The sequence below is a fragment of the Pseudochaenichthys georgianus genome, chromosome 1 (genome assembly GCF_902827115.2).
Source record: "Pseudochaenichthys georgianus chromosome 1, fPseGeo1.2, whole genome shotgun sequence".
In the NCBI taxonomy this organism is placed as follows: Eukaryota; Metazoa; Chordata; class Actinopteri; order Perciformes; family Channichthyidae; genus Pseudochaenichthys; species Pseudochaenichthys georgianus.
The window spans coordinates 10706385-10730718 of record NC_047503.1 but is presented as its reverse complement, the minus strand read 5'-3'; the positions used below and the strand labels follow the sequence as shown (position 1 = coordinate 10730718).

The 24334-nt window shown below is 40.4% G+C and overlaps 1 protein-coding gene and 1 long non-coding RNA gene across 3 annotated transcripts; one reads left to right on the top strand and one right to left on the bottom strand.

Annotated features, from left to right (window-relative positions):
- Positions 1-128: 128 nt before the first annotated feature.
- On the bottom strand, positions 129-8939 carry LOC117448518 (uncharacterized). Of its 2 annotated transcripts, XM_034085862.2 has the most exons (5): positions 8763-8939; positions 7902-8139; positions 7272-7402; positions 6087-6195; positions 129-2235 (listed from the first exon to the last, which is right to left on the bottom strand). In XM_034085862.2, exons 1-5 carry the CDS (start codon positions 8937-8939, stop codon positions 1082-1084), a joined length of 1809 nt encoding a protein of 602 aa, XP_033941753.1. In that variant the 3' UTR covers positions 129-1081. The 2 variants fall into 2 exon arrangements, with proteins under 2 accessions (XP_033941753.1, XP_033941825.1); XM_034085934.1 differs by lacking the exon at positions 8763-8939 and having other exon boundaries at positions 7902-8591.
- A 250-nt stretch (positions 8940-9189) lies between these two features.
- Positions 9190-23285, top strand: LOC117448438 (uncharacterized). Its single transcript, XR_011643946.1, has 5 exons — positions 9190-9280; positions 15430-15560; positions 15648-15738; positions 15878-18267; positions 19740-23285. It is a non-coding gene; the product is annotated as an uncharacterized lncRNA (long non-coding RNA).
- The last annotated feature ends 1049 nt before the right edge of the window (positions 23286-24334 follow it).

The window sequence follows — 24334 nt, the reverse complement described above, 5'->3', positions numbered from 1 at the left end:
TGTATTTGTTCAGTATGCTGGGCCCATGTTTTGAGTCACAACGTGTTGACTGTGATGAATTTGACAAACATATAATAGAAAAAACAGACAAAACTTGATAAATATTTGATTTAATCTATAGAGGTTCAGAATTCCTTTCACTTTGAGGCATCACACTCACATGTGGTTCTGATTAACATTTTTCAACATCCATGAGTACTTTTAAGTGAATTGGTTAATCAACATTACCAACTAGAATTTAAGTATGTTTCCAAACACAATATTGTTTCCTTTTATGTTCCCCTTTCAGGAAAAGGGGTTTGATGTATATAATAAAATAGTTTCTCTCAGAAAAGAGCCACAAATAAAAACTCATTTAGACCAACCTCTGACTTCTGTGAAATTGCTTTCCTTCCTTTTAAACACCTTCCATCCTTCTTCTAGCAAAAGGGTCAAGCTCTACTGAAAAAAAAATACCACTTACAATTAAATCTAGAGAAATCATTTATTTAAGAACCCTGCAACTATGTATCTTACTTCTTAAATCTTGATCATGCTACCTTAATGTGTCTTTGTTCCTACAATCCTCATCTGCATAGTTAGCATGATAGGTTTATAGATTAGAATGAAAGCTTCAGGCATTAAATCGGTCTTAAAATGTTTGAATTTGTAAGACTTTAAGGAATTCTGTAATAAAGGCAATTAAATAAGAAGTAGCAGGGTTATTACCTAAAATGTAATTGTCCTATTGTTTTTTCCAAAAAACAATTAATACTTTCAAGTAAGTTCATCGAGTGAAACATATTTTCTGGGGGAAAAAATAACATAATTCTTTGGTTTTATTTTAATTCTGTAATGTAATAACAATGATTATGAAAACGAAAGTAGTTTTTTGGAACAACATATCCAGCAATAAATGGGTACACATAAGGGCTATTTTATCAGTGTCTTATATTTTAACCACGACCAAAATGAGTTTGAATAGAAAAACAACAAAGCATTTGACAATGAAGAGAAGAAAAAAAACATCCATGACTCATAAATGAAAGCAATGAATAAACAATATTGTCATTTTTAACAGTCTCTCCACACGTCCCTTGATTTAACAATCTGTCGCATGTTTCCGTTGATGTGACTTCAGATGGTCTAAGCGTTTGAAGCTGAGGCCGCACACAGTGCAGCAGTATGGCCGTTCCCCCGTGTGTGTGCGCTGATGAACCTTCAATATGTCCGCCCGCGTGAAGCTCTTATCGCACACAGTGCACCGATGTGGTTTCTCCTGTGTGTGAATCCTTCGGTGCAGTTTCAGATTCCAGAGGCGGCTGAACTTGTTGCCACACACAGTGCAGCTGTAAGGTTTGTCCCCCGTTTGGCTGCACTTGTGCATCTTTAGGTCCGCGAAAGACGGGAAACCTTTCCCGCAGTGGCTACAGAGGTGGAGCCCCTGCCCCGAGTGAATCCTCTGGTGGACTTTGAGGATGCAAGCTTGCGAGAAGGTCTTTCCGCACTGTGTGCAGGAATATGGCGGCGCTTGTGAGGGGTCTTTGTGCGTTTGTTTGTGGGTCTTTAGTAAGGCCGAATCTTGGAAGGTCATGGAGCAAAGGTTACAAGCATGCCTCCTCCCCCCTCTCCCTCCCGCCTGATGCTGCAGCTTCTCTCCCAGGTTTAAGGTATCACTGTATGACGGCGCATATATATCCTCTGAAGAAGGTTCAGCGCGAAGTCCCTGACCCCTGAAATTCAACCTGCCTACTTGATCACCAGTAACATGTTCTGGGAACAAAATGCTTTGGTCTTGTAGATACCCCTCCTCATTAATCAATAAACAGCTGAGCTCTCCACCTACATCAATGTTTGTCCTTGAGGGAGACCCTGCAGTTAAACCGACCGCGCCCCTTCTGTTTCGCACGGCACCCGTTTGGTAAACGTGATGCTCGGCTCCTTTTGGTGCTTCCACAACCCCCTCGTAGTGCCCCATGTAACTCGAATCCTCACCCAACTGCGATGGCGACCCTTGTAACCCGTCCAGGTTACCCATGTCAATCATATTGGAGTCTCCATAGCCGGTCTTGTCAAAGCCACCATAATCTTCCATGCCATACCTGTTCAGTAAAACCGGTTCAGATGGGTCGCCTGGGCATCTGTGTTGGCCTGATTCTGGACTCTGGTGGTCGTAGCCAGTTTCCCAGCTAATGTGGCACTTTTGGGTTTTCTGGACACTGAAGCGCTTACTGGGCCCTGGCAGACCTGGTCCTTCTGATAGGAGGAGAGGATTTCCAACAATTAGGGATATGTTGTTACAAAGAAGAAACTCCAACAAAAAACTGTAACAAATAGCTGTATAGTTATGCATAAAAAATTAAAGGACATATCACCCAAACATCACAAATACATATTTCTAGTAGTATCTATCTAGTCAATAAAGATAAATAATAACACATATCTTGTATAGTTTTCCTATAAACTAGTACTCGGGGATGCAAATTCATCAGGTATGGTGACAAGGATCCGATCCCCCGACCCGACAGAATATTGGCTTTAAAATGAGGAATAACAGGATGTTAGCCGTCAGAACAACTAAAGCAGCAGTTAATAATAACAGAAACGTTAAAGAGTCACATCTAATAGAAATAATAAAAGCATTTATTTTAATTGTGTAGCAGTCAGTTTATAATTTTGGCAGCACCGTTGAGCATTTTGAAAATGTATTTCCATGCCTCTGTTCAAGGCTTAGTCTGGCTTATCTGTATAGCCAGTGGTGTTAAGTAACTAAATTCATCAACTCAACAAGTACTATACTTGGGTACAATTTTGAGATACTTCAATATTTTTGCTACTTTGTTCTTCTTCTCCTCTACACTTCAGAGGTACATGGTGTACTTTTCCTCCACTACAGTTCGGAGGTACATGGTGTACTTTTCCTCCACTACATGTATTTAATCCCTTTAGTTACTCGACAGATGTGGATGAATGATGTGAAATATAATCAAGTGTTAAATCAGACTTTAGTTCCACCAAAATCCACAAGCTACCCTGCAGTATACAAATAAATTCAAACTAGCTGCACCTTTACCAGCTTTGAGAACACTTTCATGATCAATCATTATAAAACATATCGGATATATTATTCTGAAATGGATCAATCTGCACAGTGACTACTTTTACTGTCGCTACTTTCACATTATTTTGATGAGAATACTTTTCTACTTTTAATTGAGGAACATTTTGAATGTAGGATTTGTACTGTAACCGAGTATTCCTACACTCTGGTACTTCTACTTTTACTCAAGTACAAGATCGGAGTACTTCTACTTTTACTCAAGTACAAGATCGGAGTACTTCTACTTTTACTCAAGTACAAGATCTTAGTACTTCTACTTTTACTCTAGTACAAGATCTGTGTGCTTCTACTTTTACTCAAGTACAAGACCTGAGTACTTCTACTTTTACTCAAGTACAAGATCTGAGTACTTCTACTTGTACTCTAGTACAAGATCTGAGTGCTTCTATTACTCAAGTACAATATCTATACTTATACCACCTCTGTTTATAGCCTATGAAAAAAACTATTAGAAAACGAAGCCTAAAGCTAACGTTAGCAGATAGTGACAATGTATGCTAGTTATCTAGCTCAACGATTCATTAAATAATATTGCGACAGAAAAACTTCTCAGTGCACATCTCGCTCTGCCGCTCTGACAGGGAGCTCTGCTCTGAACACCTGAACGGCCCATTCTAATAGCTGTTCACCAGCGGTCCAGTCTGTGCCACAGTGACTCCGGACCACACAGTTAATATTAACGAACGCACCCGTAGGTAATGTTGCTGCTGAAGCTAGACCCTCATCGCAGAGCCTTATTATACATCCATGAGCAGAGCCGACAGGCAGGAAGACTCAAGCACATAGCTTGCGCTTCATTATAATATCTAAAAAAAGAACACCATGCGTGTATGATGGCACATAACAGCTCGCGGGCGCAGATTACTCCGGGTGGTGGTGGCAAAGTCGATAGGGACTTGGCTTGGCAACTGGAAGGTCACCAGTTCAAGTCCCGGCAAGACCAAGTGCTACCGAGGTGTCCCTGAGCAAGGCACCGTTCCCCACACTGCTCCCCGGGTGCCGTTCAAAATGGCAGCACACTGCTCCTAACACTAGGGCTGAAGTCGAATAGTCCATTTAGCTTAGGAACCTTCCTAACCGAGTGAAATGACCCGGAAGTCCCTCAGTGGCAGCCATGATAAGTGCCGTTCAAATTCTCTAGATGATAGGAAAGGAGGTTTCAAACTTCCTTTATAACCTCCTTTAGCTTAGGAACCACTGGACCTCCCTAACCGACAGGAGAAGCGAAAATGCTGCCCCACAATGCCTTGCAGCCGCAGCATTTGCTGTCACTCAACAGTCGGCCATTCAACCGATTATGACCGAGAAATTATATCATGAAAGTTACGATGCTTATTAAGCATTTTAAAACGTAGGTGGTAAGTTGTCAAAGTGCTTTGTTTTGAACGTTCATCAGTATTATAATCAAAGAGAGAAATATGAACGTTAGTTTTTACTGAAATTGTCAAATAAAGTCAACATTTCAGTCTTTACTGAGCTGTGTGGGGTTTGTTCAACTTTTAAAAAGATGTTTGAATGGTGATATACACAGAGATAGATGTTAAGGACTAACATTTATAATAAATACATTTGTATTGATTTTAAGATCTTTTCATAGTTCATACAATCTTTGGGATCATTAGTATTAATGTGGACCGGAGGGAGAGGGTGACGAGCATAAGTTTCACTTTCCTTTTTTATTTCAATTCCAACTTTGGTCATGAAGAATATGTTTCTCTGTTGTCCACGTTCATAAAGCAAAACGGCAGCATCAGAGCACGGTGCAGAGTCACCAGATGAGTTTACAGTAGTCCCTCGTTCTTATTAAACATCCATGTTGTAGTCCGCTGTATAGAAAACTGTAGTTTCCATAGTTTCCCCACAGCAGCAGCAGACGCACATTCAGGACGTCCGCTGGCGCATCATAAACACGTCGGATAGTGAAAGTGCATTCGGATTCTCTAAAGCACCGCAGTCTCTTCTCCTAAGTCCTTTTGAATTCTCCTGTCCACTATCCCTTAACCCCGTGACGTTTCACTCAGAGGTCAAGGAATAGACGATAGGGTTAGAACTTAGGAGCTGATTTTTAAACTATCCGACTGCAGCCTAGGATGGGTCAAATGCAGAGAAACAATTTCCCCACGAGGGATTAATAAACGTCCATCTTATCTTGTCCCAGACCCCCCCCCATACCCAACAAATATTTTTATTGCAGATCTACATGAATCACACAAACAACCTATTTTGGATTCAAAATGGCGAATTTCGCCGAAAGGTGACAAGTTTGCATCCCTGAGTACTGTAGAAATTACTATATACTTATGTTAGGTGATTGAAAATACAGGGACAGATCTCCTAAAAATCTGAAATATGTGCTTCACTTGTATACATTTTCTTCTTTTATTTATCAATCTAGATTAATAATACTAATTAAAAAAAAACTCTCCTCTACAGGTAGCACTTTGCTTATTAGAAGCTACTGTAACGCAGTAGAACTTACCATGCTTTTGGCTAATTAGTAGCTAATGCACCTGCATGATGTTCGTTTTTTCATGGTTTAATGCACTCATTGCATGTTGCTCTGGATAAAAAAAGGTCAGCTAAATGTAATTGGATGTCATATAATGTAGATGGAATAACAACCTAATAAAGGTCTTCCTTCTCTTAAATAAAATAGAACTAGATGCCACTTGGCCAAGGAGGATGCAATTAATGGTTTAACCTTCATGTGTAAAAAAGCCTCTTGTTCATGAGTATATGCACGCTTCCACCTGCATAGTGATACGGTATAAAAAAAATAGTTCCTAGATGAAACTGCTGACTACAAAGTCTGTGGAATATCTCAAATCATTCATTACTGAGTACGACATTTAGTTTAGGAAATATATGTATGGGCTAAATCTCTGAAGCTCACACCAAAAAAGTTTGAGTGATAAAAGGTACAAGAAAAAAAAGTATATTTTGTATTTAGGGGTAACATTTATCTTTGGAATATGAAAACACTGACCATCCAAATGTCCTCCCCATCTCTCCTCAGACACATTCGCTTCTGGCGTGATCTGAAGGGCTTCCTCCTTGAACAATCTATTCAGCTTTTCACCCTGTACACCTGAAGACTGTAAGAGGAGCAGAAAGACATTAATGAGAAGGTTTAACTTGACTCGCCTGGAGAGATACAATATTAGATTTACAGGTGCTTCTGTCTGAAACCAGAGCCGAGTCTGCTCTGATTGGTTGGCTGGCTCTGTTGTGATTGGTAAACCACTTAGAGATGTCCTTAGCCTATCACGTACAATGTGTTGGAGCGCTAGCCAATAGAGATGCGAGTGTAACATACTGATGTCATTATTTTACAAAATAAAACAAAGGTGTCTAATAGAGGCGTTTCAGGCAGGGGGGAGTGTGTGGGAGAGAAACTCCCTCTGGAGGGGTACTTTGGGATTTTAGCCTTTGCAGACCATTTACATGGTAAACCTATATGACACAGTAGAGGAAAGGGAAAACCCCAGGCTCATAATAAATCCTTTTTACTACTAAAACATTTAATCAGAATTCCTTTTTCGTCGCACAGAGTGGAAATTTACATTGTTACAGAAAAGAGACAGTATTGATAAAAACCTGAAACAGTATGACAATTAATACAAATACAAATTCACCAAGTACACATTCACAAAAGAAAAGTAAAGTAGAAGCATTGTGATAATTAAGTGGTACATTCAGAACATAATGAAGTCGCTGCCAGTAGAAAGGAGCACTTTTGTGCTAATTTGTATCTCTATTTACTGGCTTTCACGTCTTTGCTAGGCTTGGGATATGTCCCTACAAAGAAGATGAAACTGCCTCCCTAACTGCCAGCATGCTCGTTTCATTATTGCCAGTCTTGCCCCCCCTTTTTCCTCCCTATTCTGTTTTTCAATGTGCATCTCAAACTGTACCCTTTGCTTTTCAATCAGACAGATAGTATGCTCTCTATATGACTGAATGAACTTTCTTGCAAGAAATATAATACAAAAAGACAGCTGAATGGTTTGATTCTGTATCCATATTTTGAGAAATAAAAGTAGTAGAGTAATTATTGCAGAACATTTAAAAAACATACTAAAAAGTAATCTGTTACGAACATACGTTAACCCCTGAAACATTTTAAACCTAACTTACTGAAGCTATACAAGTGAGACAAACTGCCCTGTACCTGTGTTGCCTTCAGGGCTCTGTGAGACTCGGGTCTTGCCTCGTCTGCTTCACGACCATGTGTCTCTCCATCGTTCTCTTGGGGACCACTCATCTCTTCTTGCGTCACACTTTCCTGTTTGAGACTTTTATCTGTAGCAGAAGATAGGTACAAATATGTTTTATTTAAACTGTTGAGTCATGATGAATATTCCCATTTGTGTTTGAAAGATTTAGGAAGGCTAACAATGGGTTAGCCTTCTAATGGTGTGGATATAGCTATAATCAACATTTATATTGAAGTTGATTAGATGTGAGATACCTAATTTGCATCCTTGTTCTGCTATACAGCCAAAACAATGCTAACACATCCAGCTAACTCAGAGCAAGAATAGCATTAGCCTTAGCAATCTGGCTCCTTAATTGCCAACTGCTTCTGTATTTTCACCAGCTTGTTGCTAAACTTGTTTGTCGGCTCTTTGGGAATGAAACCATGAGAGGGAACAAACATTTAGTGCAACAAAAAACTTGAAATGGAATAATACAACTTATGTCCCTATGGCGTTTATGTTTGAACCACCATACACCAAAGCAATTTGAGTATCGATCACAGTATATGTTAAAGTCGGGTATCACCACCAGACAGACTCACCTAACACTTTGGGGGTTTCCTCGCCGGACACCTCTACTCTCCCGCAGTCGAGACACCTTCCCCTCCTTTCTCCCTCTCTTTCTTTACGCCGACCCTCTGACCACTTCAGCCGCCTCTTCAGGGACTCCACTTGCTCCCTGCACCGTGTAACCTCTTCCAGAAAACTGTCCTCCACCAGCCGGGTGATCTCATACATTGCTGCTTTGAAGACCGTCTCCATAACACCAGAAAGTTGGGACTGAAACGTGACAATAGTGTCAGCCATTGTGCCAACTTCAAGACTGTAGTACAGTAGCAGCTGTCAGCTAGCGCTGGTCTCTTTAAACTGGTTGTGCCAGAGTATTCAACACGGGTTTCAGTCTATGTAACGTTAAACAGGATGTACTCGTATGTCGGCCCGTCCACAAGTCCCGTTTGGGTGCTTAATCTTATAACAATCCAAAGGTAATGCTAAACAAACAGTAGTTTGCCAACGTTAGCTAACTAGCTTGCTGCACTGGTGTTTCCACTGTAACGTTACACATGTTGAACTACACGCAGTAAGCAAATGTAGCAAACAATAACATAAATACATAACATGAATAATGTTTATGTTCAGTGCGAGTTGGCTATGTTGGCAAAAGTAATTCAATTCCTTATCCAACGTTGCAAATTCTGTTAAGCTTTACCACTTCCTTTTGTTCCGTAAACAACCGCACTTCCGGTATTAGAAATATACGGATAGGGAGTTGGGACAATTGTAATAGTTTACGAATGAGTGAGTTTTTTTAGACTGGTACTTCCTGGTCTGGATTTGGCAAACAGAGCAATATCAATAATGTATTACTGACACATGCACCCGATTATTATATTCTTACTTACAGTATATATATAAAACACAATTGTAGGTATTAAAGCGTAGCACCGGATGTTATCTCCAGTCCCCCCGGATGCGTCGTCCTGCGTCACACAAAGCAGAGACCGCTGTCCGACCACAACGGGGATGAGCCATGATGGGGCAGTAACTAATGTCGTGTTTTTACTAACGGTATAGGACATGTACTGATAGAAGTGGACTTATATCGAATTTCGTAGGAACGGTACACTATTCCAAGATACAATAATGTCTTCGGACGATTTTCAGACGAAATACTCCTCCGTCATGGAGAGTATGCTAAAGGCTGCAATCGCAGAGACGACGAAACTTTTCGAAACTATGGTCGACGAGCTGAAGGTCGAAATATCCAAGATGAAAACGGAGAACGAGGAACTCAAAACAAGATGCTGGCAGTTTGAGATTGAAAGAAATGAACGAACTGTTTTTATCGTTTCCGGAGAAAGTGAGCCTCCTCCAGGGCCCAGCGACGGCTCTGAGAAACGTGATCAAGCTATTCAATGCGGTGAGTTGTGATTCATTACTATCCACAACAAGCATGGCTTTCCTAACTAACATACTTTTCTGTTAGTGCCACAAGTAGGTGGTTCTGTTTAATACTTAAAGCAGCCCATGGCTATTGACGTATAAAGTATCTTAGCCTAACGTAGTTATTTCTAAGGCATGGGGTTTAAAATATGAGGGAAACCATACAATGCTATTTCCGCTAACGGCTTTGTAACCGGATGTACCAACAGCAATATTGGCCTGTAACATTATGTAACATTAACGTTATACAGCACTAAGATGCTAACATTATACATTCTATAATCAGTAGGCCTACCATTTTGACTTCTTTATTTAATCACAATTCACATAACGTAGAGTTTAATAAGGTTGTAATTAGGGATGCTCCAATCGGCCGCCGATCGCTATCGGCCGATATTCACTTGACGTAAAATACATGACACTTGTAGCTGTGCGCGGTAAAACAAGCTCGACAAAATGGTTTCACCAGTATGGCAATATTTGAAGGTGTCCGAAAAAGACAGAAATCCTGCAGCTCCACCCGCTGTGACGGACCGGTGAGTGGAGCAAAACACACACTAAGAGTTAGACCTAACACACTTAGCTAGTTATAAATATATATTATTCACTGTCGGGTCACTCATTACTTGACCAGTGAGCTGCATGAGACGGACAGGGAGGCACGTGGTGCAGTGGGTTGTGCGTTGGTGTTTGGACCAGGGGGTCACAGGTTCAAACCCCACTGCAGTCAGCATGTCGTTGTGTCCCTGGTCAAGACACTTCGCCCCAAATTGCTCCTGTGGGGATTGCCCACAGTATTGAGTATATATGTATGTAAGTCGCTTTGGATAAAAGCCTCTAACAATTGACATGTAATGGACAGGGACCGGCTGTCAGGAGAGGGAGAGAGGAAAAGAGAGCGCTTCCGCTCATTTCTCCCGTGTTATTATCCAAAGTGAATGCACACTTGAATAATGTACTTCATGTGAATTTAATAATTATGTTGGTTGTTGTTTGTGGAAGATCCAGTGAATGAGCCCCATTAACTGAGTTTTAAACATCACTTTAAATGGAAGATCCCCATAGCCCCCCACCCCATCGGATCGGAGCGGCCCCAAAATTGGCGATCGGAGCATCGCTAGTTGTAATGGAAAGCTATTAAAATCTCTACATGACACATTATAAAGAATGCTAATCGTCCCTAAAAAACAGTTGGTAGGATATGATCATACTATGTAGCCATTTGTCTAAAAATGTTGACCATGCCAATTGTTATGTGGTCAGTATTGTTACGTTATACTACACACTACAGAGAGCAATAGCTGGGAGATCGATCACTTTATTTGCTAAACTATGTGGTACTATTAAATCCACGTATATTACACATCACATCAATGAGGCCTGATAAATTAAACCAGGATACATTCTTTACCACTAAACTGCCTGTGTGCGCTTGATAAATACCAGGGATGCACGATATTGGTTTTTTGAAACCGATAACTTCCATGGGCAGACCACACTTCCACACTCACCGGCAGGCACCGACTGGCCATCGGGAGGGAGGGTGTGTATGTGTGGCCTGAGCGAGAGAGACCTTACGTGCATTGTTGTTGTTAGCATCTGGTGCTAGCTAGCTGCGCTAACGGATATAAGGAGCTGTTTAAATGAAAACAGAGGAGCGATATTTCGCCACAACTGCGCAGAGCACTTGACTTTATGCAGGAAGCCAGACAGTGGGACATTATACGAAAAGTCAGCACGGATAGTGCGCAACATGATTGCAGCGTCCAGGCAGCTCCAGTTCGTGCATATGCCTTGAATTGCACATAGCTCCAACGCGGGTGCACACACAGTGTATTGTATTATTGTCTTCGTACGCTTTTAGGTGACTGATCAGGTTCAAAGTATTAGGGAGCGCTGGATTTGTGAATAATTCCCCTCTTCCTAAACCACTAATACCACAGTACTGGCAAAACGGGAGGAGCCCACTTCGCACACTGGCTACGTGTGATATTCTAACCTGAAGTGTGTGTGTTTTGTCCGCTCACCGCTGCATCTGATCATGCAGAGCTGCGTGTCGACTCGTCAGCAGCAGCTGATCTCTCTCTCTCTCTCTCTCCCGCCAGATTAGACTTCACTCGCGTTTATGTCCATATCGATCAGATCCAGCTAGTTCTAGCTAATGATATGACTACCTGCTTATTAAAAAGACACCTACACAATAAGTGTCGCTATGCAACTGGGGCCACAAAGTATAGCGCAGCATTATGCATTTGTTTACATGCCCACCGGAACCCCGAGGCATTACCAACAGATCAACGCAAAATCAACCCATTCAGGACATCTCTTTCTCCACATTACGTGTTAGACATTAGAATTGACTATTCTTGTCTGTCACATACTCTTCTTGGCTGTCACATAAGTGGCGCAACTGAAGCGGTATTGCGCGAAAGGGAAATTATTTTGACCGAAGAGATTTAGATTTGCCGTCTAACGGGAACTCTGACGTCGCTCCTCTGTTTTCATTTAAACAGCTCCTTATATCTGTTAGCGCAGCTAGCTAGCACCAGATGCTAACAACAGCAATGCACGGAAGGTCTCTCTCACTCGCTCGGGCCACACATACACACACCCTCCCGGTCCTCCCGATGGCCAGTCGGTGCCTGCCGGTGAGCGTGGAAGTGTGGTCTGCCACAAGCGGGTGGCAGGAGCGGGGCTGTCAGCATCAGCTTTTAGATGGTATTTTAAACTCGATGCGCTCTGAAACTACGGGGCGGCCGAGAAAAAAAATACACATGCGTTAATCGCGTTAAAATAATTAGTGGCGTTAATTTTTTTTGCGTTGACAGCCCTAATATATATTAGGGCTGTCAACGCAAAAAAAAATTAACGCCATATATATATATATATATACGACATCAAAAAGTGCATTTTGCATGATAGGTCCCCTTTAAAACGCTGCGTCAAAGCAGTTAGCCAAGATATCATTGTATGGTTTCTCTTGTAGAGCCGATGAATGGGAGTCGGAAGCGGAAGACAAACACTTTCTACTTGTAATGAAGACCTGCCCTGGAATGCCAGTTTAAAACAACTATTTCTTGATAAAACATGAAAAGGTCACCACAAAAGACAATATTAGTGTTTGACTTATATACTATATATTGAAAATGTGTCGTTATCGCGATATCAACATTCACTGTATATGTATCGCGTATAAGACTGCAATTCATGTGCCATGCATTTACGCTCTGCACTTTCTTAATGTCTGCATAGGCTACAGCTGGGGGCTATGTTGGCACTGAATCTGCAGAAAGACATTCAAACTTTTTTATTTTTAAGTATTTGTTTATCACAAGTGATATTTTCATCGCGATATTCAACTGTGTTATCACATGTTTTCTTTTTAATACAACTTAAAGGGGACCTATCATGCTAAATGCACTTTTTTTATGTCTTTTATACATAAATATGTGTCCCCGGTGTGTCGGGGAACTCACACAGCGTCAGAAAATAAAACCCTTTCTCTTTTCCTCCATACCCAAATCTTTTAAAAACGGGGGTACAACGGAGCTGATCCAGATTTTCGTCCGATATGACGCAATATCGAAAATGTGGACCCACGGCATCGGAAACAATGGACGTAATATGGTCGGTGTTCAGTTTCCCCTAGTCATAGCAGCGGTGCTAAGGCACGTGGGCCCAGCATAATGTGAACATTGGTGTGTGCAAAGTGCGCCCCGCCCATTTGTTTCTATGTGCCAGCACAAGAAAGGCTCTTGAGGCCTTGTACCAGGGCCGGTTCTAGCCAATTTGCTGTCCCATGCAAGATTTTATATATAAAGAATAAATGAAAAATCTCTACAAAAGACAAATACACTACAAAAACAGAAACTTATTGACGTAGGTAATATACGTCAAAATGTATTCAGTATTGTATGAACATGTTTGAATTGGGGGGTGAACGTCACATCCTCTAGGGCGGTCCCCCCCCCCAGCAAGATGTTTTTGAACATTTTAAAGTCAGACGCTTCAATCTGGTGCACTTTGAGCACACAATTACTAGAGACCTGATCTAGGGGGTACAACTCTAAAACACCCATTTGAAAAAGATCGGTTTACATTTTAATAATCAAATAAGTATATGAACATAACCAATAACCTACCATAGCCAATAACAAATACATGTTACTTATTTTATTTTTGTTGTTCATTCATATCTTATTTTTACCTAGTTAATATTTATTTATGCATATTTTTGTAAATCTCCAACTTTAAACGATATTTTTGGTTTACTGTCCTATAATATACATTGGAATGATTTCAAACCTGTTTTTATTTATCCTAATAATTATAAAGGAGTGCCTTGGAAATATGTGTTTACATAATTTGTGGTCAAAACGTTTGAGACCCACTGAGATGACTTAGACTAAAATCAACTATCTAAACACTCAGAGTCCTTTACCTCACTGAGCCTCTCAGTCTGACAGGAGAGCTCTCTTCCACCCTGGTTGTAGAAACATCTACTTCTTATATCCGTTAGCGCAGCTAGCACCAGATTCTAATAACAACAGCGCCGGTACCGGTGTGCCCTCTCTCGCTCGCTCCCAAGCTCGCACTTTGGCTGTGAGCTGCGGGCGCCTGATAAGCCAACATCCCCCACTTTCATCACTTAGAGCGCCCATCGTACAGGGCAAATGAAAAGTGTAACCGGGGTGAAAAGGGTGTTACATTTACTTAATTATGAATGTTGTTACATTAAGGTAGAAAATTAGGATGAGCGCCAATGGTAAAAAGATCTGGCGCCCTAGGCGACTGCCTATGCCAAAAATCGGCTCTGCCTAGTACATACAGTGGCAATGTCTCAAGATTTAGCAAAAAATACACCTTTATTGAACGTACAGTAACACAAATCCACATAACAGACAATCAAAAATGAAAAAGGGGCGCCACTTATTATTTATTTGTTTGGGTACCTGGCTGGCGCACATATTTCAGCAGCGGCGCTGCGCCGTCACTATTTGTATATGAGAAACACTGGTGTTTACATTAGCATCGCTAACACTCAGAGCTAACCTGTACTGGAGAGCATGTGTGTGAAGAAGCTGGATATAAAAAGGAACACACCTTGTGGTATAACCGGCAAGAGAGAAAGCCTTTGAGCTCCATACTGTTTCAGAAATAATCCTTGATAATCCATGATATGGCTTTCACGTTTCATCACGGCAGTATTTAGTTTAGACAGTGGCTGCCGGTTCCCGCAAGAGCTCAGCGCCCTCCTTTTTTATTTTGTATCACTTTTTTATTTTTTTTAAGCTTTATACCCCAAATCAGCACTTTTGAAATAGAGGGATATGAAGCATGGCTAGAATGGGTGATCTGTTTAAATATTTTTAGCAAAACACTTCATAGGCATGTTTTTTATACATCTGAGACCTATGCTATTGCCTAAAAATAGCATGATAGGTGCACTTTAACTTTATCTCAGATAGAATTCTGATCACACATTAGGTCCGCTTCCTCCTCTTTTTTTTTTTCCAACAGGGCTGGAATAGAGGGATATGAGGGATTTCTAAAATGCATGATCTGTTTGTATTTTGAGCAAAACACATCATAGACATGTTTTTATATATCTGAGACCCATAATATATGCCTTTGAAAATAGCATGATAGGTGCAATTTAACATTTGTTTTTCTTTATGTTGCATGTGTCAGAAATAATGACTTGTAATGCAAAAAGTGCCACATTATGGTAGGTATGAAGGAAAACGAAAAACACAAATAAATGCATTTTAAATGTACTTAAAGGGTAATTAATCCCGAGCCCTGACTACAGGCATTATGGAGAAGGAGTAGCCTTTCGGAAACCGGCACATCACCTTTTCAGAATTTCGGCATCAACATAGTACGAAAGTATTTGTTGACGTGACACTATTACTTACAAGCATAACACTCAAACTATCTAAGAATATGTAGAACCATGTACATAACACAGATGGATGGGAAATTGAGCATAAACAATTTAGTAGGTTGGATCAGTATTTAGGGATTTTCCAGTGTTACACATTTTGATTTTTTTTTGTGAAAGTTTCAGGATGTAAGGCACAGAAATAACGAATTGTCCTATTTTCTGTGTGTTTATTTGTACAGATATTGTTCCTTCCCGAATTATGCTGGTGGAGCAATGTCCACCTGTGAATCATCAGGAGATTGAGAACACTCTGCACGACCACAACTATGAGGGAACTACTCAAATGGCCTTTATAGTTGTCAAACAGGAGGTGTGTTTGTATTTAAAAAAATCGGCAATGTTTTTTTTTCATCTATGTTGTCTTGTTGAAATTTAAAAAAAAATTCCTCTACCGCAGGATTCCTATGATTCTAAGTCGCATTCCGTCGTTAAGCAAGAGGAAGTGGAGCAAATGGTGGTCTGCGGGCAAGTTTCAGGTGATCAACCAGGTAATGAGTTAAAACTAACTGTTATTTTCTTAACTAGTTTGATAGTTTGTAAGATTGCCAGAATTTGTCAAGGTTTGCTCCTTACCATTCTCCCTTTATTCTTCTAATGTTTCCTCTAAAATGTCTCTTTCACTGATAGATTCACCCCAGGCCTCTGCTTCTGCAACTGAAATTGGAGGGCGTCTCGTTAACCAGGAAAGTTCAACTGGAGAAATACCCACGCCCCAAGAAAAGACCCCAGTAGCCCTAGAACAACCCTGTTTGGGAAGTAATGGTGGTCTACAAGGAGCTCAGAACCAATTGCCTGAATTGGTGACTTCAATAGTCTTCTCACTTGCTTCCATAAACAACAACATAGAAGAAGATTCTGAAGTAAGTCAAAACATATCAGCAACGCAGGGAGAAACTGGAAAGCCCCAATCGGTGGTTGCTCATAATGAATCAGAGGTTGAACCTCTTCAAAAAGAGCAACCATTAGTGGTCAGCGTACCATGTCCAAAGGAGAGCAAAATAACAGTAAATGAACAGGCTGATGTTACTCCTAAAACTACAGGGAAAAGAATACGTGCACCACGTAAACAACTCAATAAAGGAAAAGAATTTGAAGAATCAAAAAGTGGAGACGTTGAGGGTAGTTCCCAGCCTGAGTTGCCAGTGCCACGTAGAAGAGGACGGCCGCCAAAGCAAGCCAAAAATCAGCAACAGCCTATGAAAGAAAATGGTTCTCCGACTTTTTCAGTACCATCTGTAGGTACAAGATGTTCCTCTAGAAAGGGTAAAACCTCTAAACCTCAACAACTCTCCATGGAAAATGAAAAAATCTCGATTAAAACTCCATCCACTGAATCTTTATCTTCAATTGAAACATTAAACCCTCTTGAAGATCAGCCCAGAGAACGTTGTAGCTCTGTAACTCTTCAGGATGCAATGCTATTAGTTGAAGCTATGACTCAGTCAACAGTGGATGTGGCAGCACCAGCTAAGACCCAGAGTGCATCTCATGTGGGCATCCTACAAACTGTGGACGAGGTCGCAGCAGAGCAACAGACACCACCGCTTTCTGTTGAACCATGTAAAGCTGCATGCAAGCTGGCTGTTACCGAGCTCTCCACAAAGGACCAATCGACAATAGAGAAACACAATGACTCTCCTGTGAATTCTGATATAACTCCGACCAATGAGCTTCAGTCCAACATCAACTTTGTCCTACCAAAACAACAGCATAAAGTAATTCCATCTAAACCTACTATATCTTCAATTCCCTTAACACATGTTGCGGTTCAAAGCATTATGCGGGCACTTCAACAGCAATCTTCTGCTTCTCCGGTAACATCAGTAGCAACCAGCAAAACGATCAAGTCAGTCTCTCGTAAAATAATTACCATGCCAAGATCATTATCCTTCTTAAAACCTCCTAAAATAGGAGCACCATCTCCCTCCCAGCCTCCTACTGTTGTGTCAACAGTTGTTGCTGCACAGAAGAAGAGTATACTTCCAGACTCCTTAACTGCCGGCTTGCTTCTCGGAACCCCTTTCAAAGCCTCTGTTCCTCAGACAACAGTAGACCCTGCGTCCATGAAATTGGTTTCTGCTGACCCTTCACAGTCAACCACAACCGCAAAAGACTCATTGTCAGGGCCAACACAACAACCTCAAGTCACAATAATAATTCCAAGAGAAGTGTCAGCTGTGGCGTCAAGGTTGCTTCATTCACAGACCATCATTCCGAAAACCAAGCAAGATACAGCCAAATCAGATGCTCTTGTTACACTGTCATCGCCCAATTTGATTTCACCTTCACATGAGTTAAGGATTACTGTGAATCCACAAATTGCTTCAGAGGAAGACCCCAAAGTGTTGTTTCAAAACAAGAGTGAAACATCGGAACCTATTTTAGAATATCCCCAACAAATAGACTCCGTTTCTGAGCTAATAAAAGCACCTACAGAAAACATTCCCAGTTTAAACGCATCAGAGGGGCCAGTGCCTACCTCTGTGCCTCCAGTGATAACACAAACTGTTGCAAAGAAACTCTCTGTCGTGATCAGATTAACCAGGCTCTCATTTCCAATATCAGCCAAAGAAGCAGTGAAAGTCTCTAGACTGCCTACAGATGGATCTTCTGAAAACTTGAAAGAAGGTATCACAAAAGAGAAACCATCATCTGTGGTTATGTCAACGACGCCATCAAAGACGCTTGTGTCATCCACTGAGTTATGTCCTGGATTAAAAGAAACTCCTGTTGTTCTGCCTGTGAATATCTCTCAGATGGCAGAAAAGCCCAAAGGTATTCAAGAGAAGGCATCATTATCCTCTGAAGGCAGAACACCTTCCGAGGTGTCAACACCAGACTTTGAGAACTCAACATTGGCCCCCAACACAACACCTACAGAAAATAAATCATCGGCTGACATCATGCAACTAACTCCAATCGCCACCGAGGACATGTCAACTCCTCATTCATGGATGACTAAAGCACAGTTCCTTGCACAGCTGGCAGTGACACCTGTTACGAAAGACCCAACAAAGGTATGTTAAGAGTTATCACTCGTTTGTCGGTTTATCAAATCCATTGTCTCAAGGATAAAGTACTATTACTAATTCTACATGTTCGGAAGAACGCCTTCCATGGGAAATAATAATTAACCAGGCTGTAATGGTGTTGATTGTTTGGGCATCGGTCTGTCATAATAATTTAATTATTGACCTGTCTTCAGATATGGTCATGATCTCATTCATTTTCCTGTTATCTACTCATTGTGCAATATATGATAATCACATCAATAATTTGTAACTTGTCGACTTACTGTACAATCTGATCATATGACCATTGTTATATTAACAAGTAATTTAACGATATATGGATACAACCTTGATCATTTTTTGCGCCGTATTTGTATATGTCAATTATGGATCGACCGATATGGCTTTTTCAAGACCGATACCGATTATTAGTAATCAAGGAGACCAATAACCGATATTTGGAACCGATATACATTTGCAGTAAAATAAGAAAATCTTGGTGTCAAAATGTAGAATAATAGAACTTCTATGAAATGCCTTTTTACGTTTAATGAACTTTTCAACATCTTAAAACTGGTTTCCTCTCTGTGACCCTGAGTAAAGTAAATGAAGTAAAAAATAAAATAAAAACTACTAAAACCTGTTCTGAACTTCTGATATTTGAGTCTCACTCATTTAGTAGTCCCAATTCAGCAGCACCAGATTGTGGTGCAGAAAGCAGAGTTGCTGCGAGGCTCCACTAGCAGTTCGTCACAGTTTCTCCGCTGTGAGATGCTACCTGCCCCCCCTGTCCCTTTGTAACTGGGAAACTGATCGAATTGGATCATAAGATCGTGGTGTTTTTGCAACTTCGGCATAGGGGATTGGGATGTTTATTGAATTTCGGCTTTCAACTGATTTACCTTCGAAACACCGCTCACTGCTGCTGCTTGCCTCTGTCTGTGTCTGCGTTCTTCGCACCTGCCTGTAATCTAAGAAGGTCCTGCCTCTGGCTGGCTGCAGCCCAGAAAATCTTCAGTGTTGATTGACAATTCAGTAATAGCCTATCAGATAGTGCTGTGGGCGGGACATTGCTCGTGAACAGTGGTGACTGCAGCCAGAGAAACGGCCGCATCAGAGCCAAAGTCGTATCGGCAATTTGATTTAAAAAAAAAAAAGCCGATACCAATAATCTGTAAAATGCGGAATATCGGCCTCGATAATCGGTTGACCCCTAATGTGAATGACAAATATGTTCCAAGCACCCATGAAATAGAAAATCTGGGCTGGGCTAAGACCCCAATGTTTCAAGGTCCTAACTACGCCCCTTGTATTACTTGTGAAATGTTGGGTGTGAATGGTAACATTGGTGTTTATTCACTGGCCTGAAATGTTCCTCACAATGGCCTTGGATGTTTAAGGAGCACCTTAATATATTTCTTGGCTACTCTTGCAACTTTTTGCTAAATTTCTTTCTTTATCTTTCCTTTTTATTATAGACTTCCTCTGAGGACTCCCTGGATGCCACAGCTTCCTCTGAAGACACCATAACTGGTGACAAGAAAAGGTTTCACAAAAAATCTATTTTGGACAAGCTCCAAAGTCATCTCAAAACTCGCTTGCAAACTCAAAGATCTAAAATTAATCCATGCAAAGAAACTATAAGGCCTATAAATCTTAGATTAAAAAATGACAGTCCAGCCAATAAAAAAACAAAAAAATCAATTTTCCTGATGCCAAAAGACTCAGGATTGGTTAAAGATGTTACATCTCCAGCCAAGAAATCTGTTTACCCTGTTACTTGTATTCCCAGGAGATCTGGACAATCTGGAGCTAGTGTTGGATCCAAGAGGACTTTTAGTGATCCACTGGTCAGTTCTAAGAGGTTTAAGGCTACTAGAGAGTCCACTCGCCGGTCTACAGGTGTAGATGTTGGCTCCACAACTAAAAAATCCACTTCTCTGAGTCCTAGGATGTCTAGCTTTACTAAACAAAGTGCTAGCTCTAAAACGGATAAATCAACTTCCATGGGTCCTAGAAAATCTATCTCGATTAAAGAAAGTGCTAGCCCTAAAAACAGAAAATCAACTTCTGTCAGCCCTAGGAAGTCTAGCTTAAGTAAACAAAGTGATAGCTCTAAAACGGATAAATCCACTTCCATGGGTCCTAAAAAATCTATCTCAATGAAAGAAAGTGCTAGCCCTAAAAACAGAAAATCAACTTCTGTCAGCCCTAGAAAGTCTAGCTTAAGTAACCAAAGTGCTAGCTCTAAAATGGATAAATCCACTTCCCTGAGTCCTAGAAAATCTATCTCAATTAAAGAAAGTGCCACCCCTAAAAAGACAAGATCCACTTCTGCAAGTCCTATAAAGGGTAGCTCACCGAATGAAAGTGTTGGCTCAAAAAAGACTGACAGCATTTCTGTGCGTCCTGGGAGGATTAGTTCAACTAGAGATGGCGCTAGCAATAAAAGTTCTGAAACCACTTCTGTGGACCCAAAGAGGACTACTTTAAGTAAAACTGGCACTAGCCCTCAAATTATCTTGAAGGAGTCGCCTTCTTTCTGCCGTAGAAGATGTACCTTACCTAAAGATGTTACTACCAGTGCACAGATTCAAGGGGAAACCAATTCCTTCAGTCTTGGGTATAGAATAACTTCAGATGAGGCTAGTACTAAAGAGGTTAAGTTGAACCCTGGTTCCCCAAGTATTAGGTGGCCTAAATTGGCTAAAGGTTGTGTCAGTCCTAGGAAGACAAGGGAATCCACTCCTGCAAAAAAAAAAAGATTAAGTCCAGATGTTACTGGTCCTAAAAATAATTTAAGAGTGGTGAATGCTAACAAGTTGGCTAAAGCAGCAAAAGCCAAAATAGTGGCCAAAATGAGAAGTTCCAGTCAATCCAAGTTGCAGAATGGAGCTAAAACAAGCCAGTCAGCAGAGAATAGTGACACTCGGAGAAGAATTACAGTTAAAGGCATCTGGACTCCTCCCAGAGTATCAGACGAAAAAACACCTGCTGCTGTGGAGAAGAAAGAGACAAAATCACCCAAATCCCAGAATCAACCGCTAGTTTTCCCTCCAAGTGTTTCTCTCTTCCCTATACCTGTCAGAGGACCTACTGTTATGTCACCATTACAGCCTTTATCAGTCATTGGTAGGCGTCTGCTCAAGAACCAGTGTGGGCAGTGCGGCCGTGTCCTCAGCAGCGTTGCAGCCCTAGAAAGCCATGTTCGTCTCCACACTGGGCACCGACCCTTCTCGTGCACGCTCTGTGGGAAGGGCTTCCCAGACACGAAATGTCTCAAACGCCATGCACGGGTTCACCGCAATGGTAGGATCCATGTCTGCCCACAGTGCGGGAAGGGCTTTGTCTATAGTTTCGGCCTCACCAAACACCTCAAGATGGTGCACAGGAGGATCAAGCCTTTTGTTTGCCAGATCTGCAACAAAGGGTTCTTCACAAAACGAGATGTGGAAGCCCACCTACGGATGCACACTGGAGAGAAACCATTTCATTGCAACCTCTGTGAAAAGAAATTTGCAAGGAGGGTAGAACTTAATATGCATTTAAGGTGGCATAATGGGGAGAAGAGACACTGGTGTTCATACTGTGGGAAAGGATTTCTAGACTCCAATAACCTGAAAAGGCATAAGTATATTCACACAGGGGAGAAACCACATGCCTGTTCTCACTGTGATAAGTGTTTCAAGCAGTCAGGCCACCTGAAAAAGCATGTCAAAAATGTTCATAAAATCCCATGAGAGATGGACATCCAATATGCCACCCTTTTCTTCTGAGGATGTTATTGGCTTTAAGAAGGCTTCAATATCACTTCATTTAAGGAGATAAGCTCTTTTACATTCTTACCAAGAGTTCATTTGAGTTTAGTTAAAAATATTTCAACAAATAATTTCATTTCAATTTTGTGAAAGTACAAGTGATATCATCCTTACTTGCAAGCTCACATTAAAACATTGGGGCTGCATTCGAAATAACATACTTTATTCATGAATCCGCTATGCAAAGGATTGTGGCTGAGAATAGCCAGAGAAGCATTGCTGCAAAAGCAACTGGATATTGTAACATTTTTAAAAACCTTAATTTTAAGTATTCTCATAGCAGATATGTTCAAATCGCTTGATGTTGTAATATCACATGATTTTTTTTTAAATTATTTATTCATTTATTTTTCTTATTTTAATTGCTAGCAAACATACAATTACGGAACTATTACATAAGGACTGGTTTTCCATTTTCTTTGTGAACATTTTGTAAATACAAAAAAAGGCAATTGTAAGTATTTTATCTGCTAGATTTTGATTCTTTATATTGTTTCTTTCTTTTATTGCCTTGATTTTGACGACTGTTACAAAAAAAAAATCTATATAAGTTAACATTGTACTGCTTGGGCAATAATGTAACACCTACGACAACAATTTAAAATTGTGCTTTCACACTGGACAAGAAACCAATGAAGCCATCCCTGAAAAAGACAATGAATGTATGGCCATTGTTTTTATACAGCTCGGTATGACCACACGTATTTCTCTTGAGGTGAAACGATTTATTTTTTTCAAATGTTCTGTATAGTCTTAACACGCCAAAAGAGGATGTGTCCATTTCCCACAATCATCAGAGCACTGTAACACGACTTAAGCGTTTATCTGTGTCCATTATAGTCTAAACAAAAGTTTTTCTTTCAAGTGTTTCAAACATTGTTTAGGAAAAAATACTGATTTAATGTCGTATTTTTGCGGAATTCTCCTTTTTTGATTTTCTTATATTGCCATTGTATCGCACACTGTTTTATTTTACAAGGGACAGATTTCATGTTATATCTTTTGTAAATGTATTTTTCTGCCAGCATTACATTTTCTGAAAGTGGATACTACCCCTTGAACAACTCCCTGACAACAATGGCCAGCCTTCTTTTGAGAATTCTAAACCTTTAGTTTTAATTCATTTGATTACTATGTATATTTCCTTGGTGTGTTGTTTTTTCTGTCATTGAGAAAGCAGATAATAAATATAGGTGTCATACTAAACTGCTCCTATGCCCTTTTTTTTGTCTGAATAAATGTGACTGTAAAAAAAAAAATCAATATGGCCTATGCATGACAATGGTATAATTTTACAATGGGAACTTTTTCCTTTTAAATCGTTCGACTTATTTTAAAGCATGTCAAATTAATAAATACTTTATCCACAATTCATTTGGTAATTTTCACTTTTCCATAGGTACAACAGAGTAGGCCAACTTGTAATTCTTAATTTTGGCAAGGAACAAACAATGTGCTGTTTGTCAATAAATATTAGCATAGGAAGGCTTATGGCTGAAAGTTGGCCATACAATTAAAAGTCCTATTATCCTCAGATGTTCTTACATATTATATATTTTTTATATAGAAATCACCATCAAATCTCACTGGCTGAAATAAAATGTTAAAGTAAGATATTTTTGATGTTGTTAAAGATAATAACTAACAAACAATCACTAAAGCAGAGGGTAGTTTTGTTTTACAATGAGACATTTGCATGTAATGGTCACCTCAATGTCATTTTATGTTCAAATTGATCCCAAGGAACACCGATGCGTACAATGTGCGTACAGGACATTTAAAAAAGATTTTCATTTTATGTTTACCCATTAGTCCGCACTAAATAGGCTCTGTGCACAAGATGGCGTCTATCAACTTCCGGCGGCTGAGTACAGAGTTTTGACAGCTTGACAGTTTGTTATGTCACACCGAGAGCAAGAATGAGCGGATTTCGGGGTAAAGAAAAGCGATTGGCCTTCCAGCGTGTAAGAAAGTCGGCACGACATTGCTGTGTGCCCCTTTGTACAAATTCGTCCCGTTATCAGAATCAGAATACCTTTATTAGTCCCACAGAGGGGAAATGTGCAGCGTTGAAGCAGGAAAGAGCCACAGACAGCTTAGTGTTGAATATCTTACATGTATGCGTTAAAAAGTACTAAGTTATAATATAATAAACAATATGCTAAAAAAAAAAGATAATCAAATCTACAAATCAAATCCTGTAGCAGTTCTTAGGATTTAGCAGCCCGGTAGCCTATATATATATTAGTTATTCA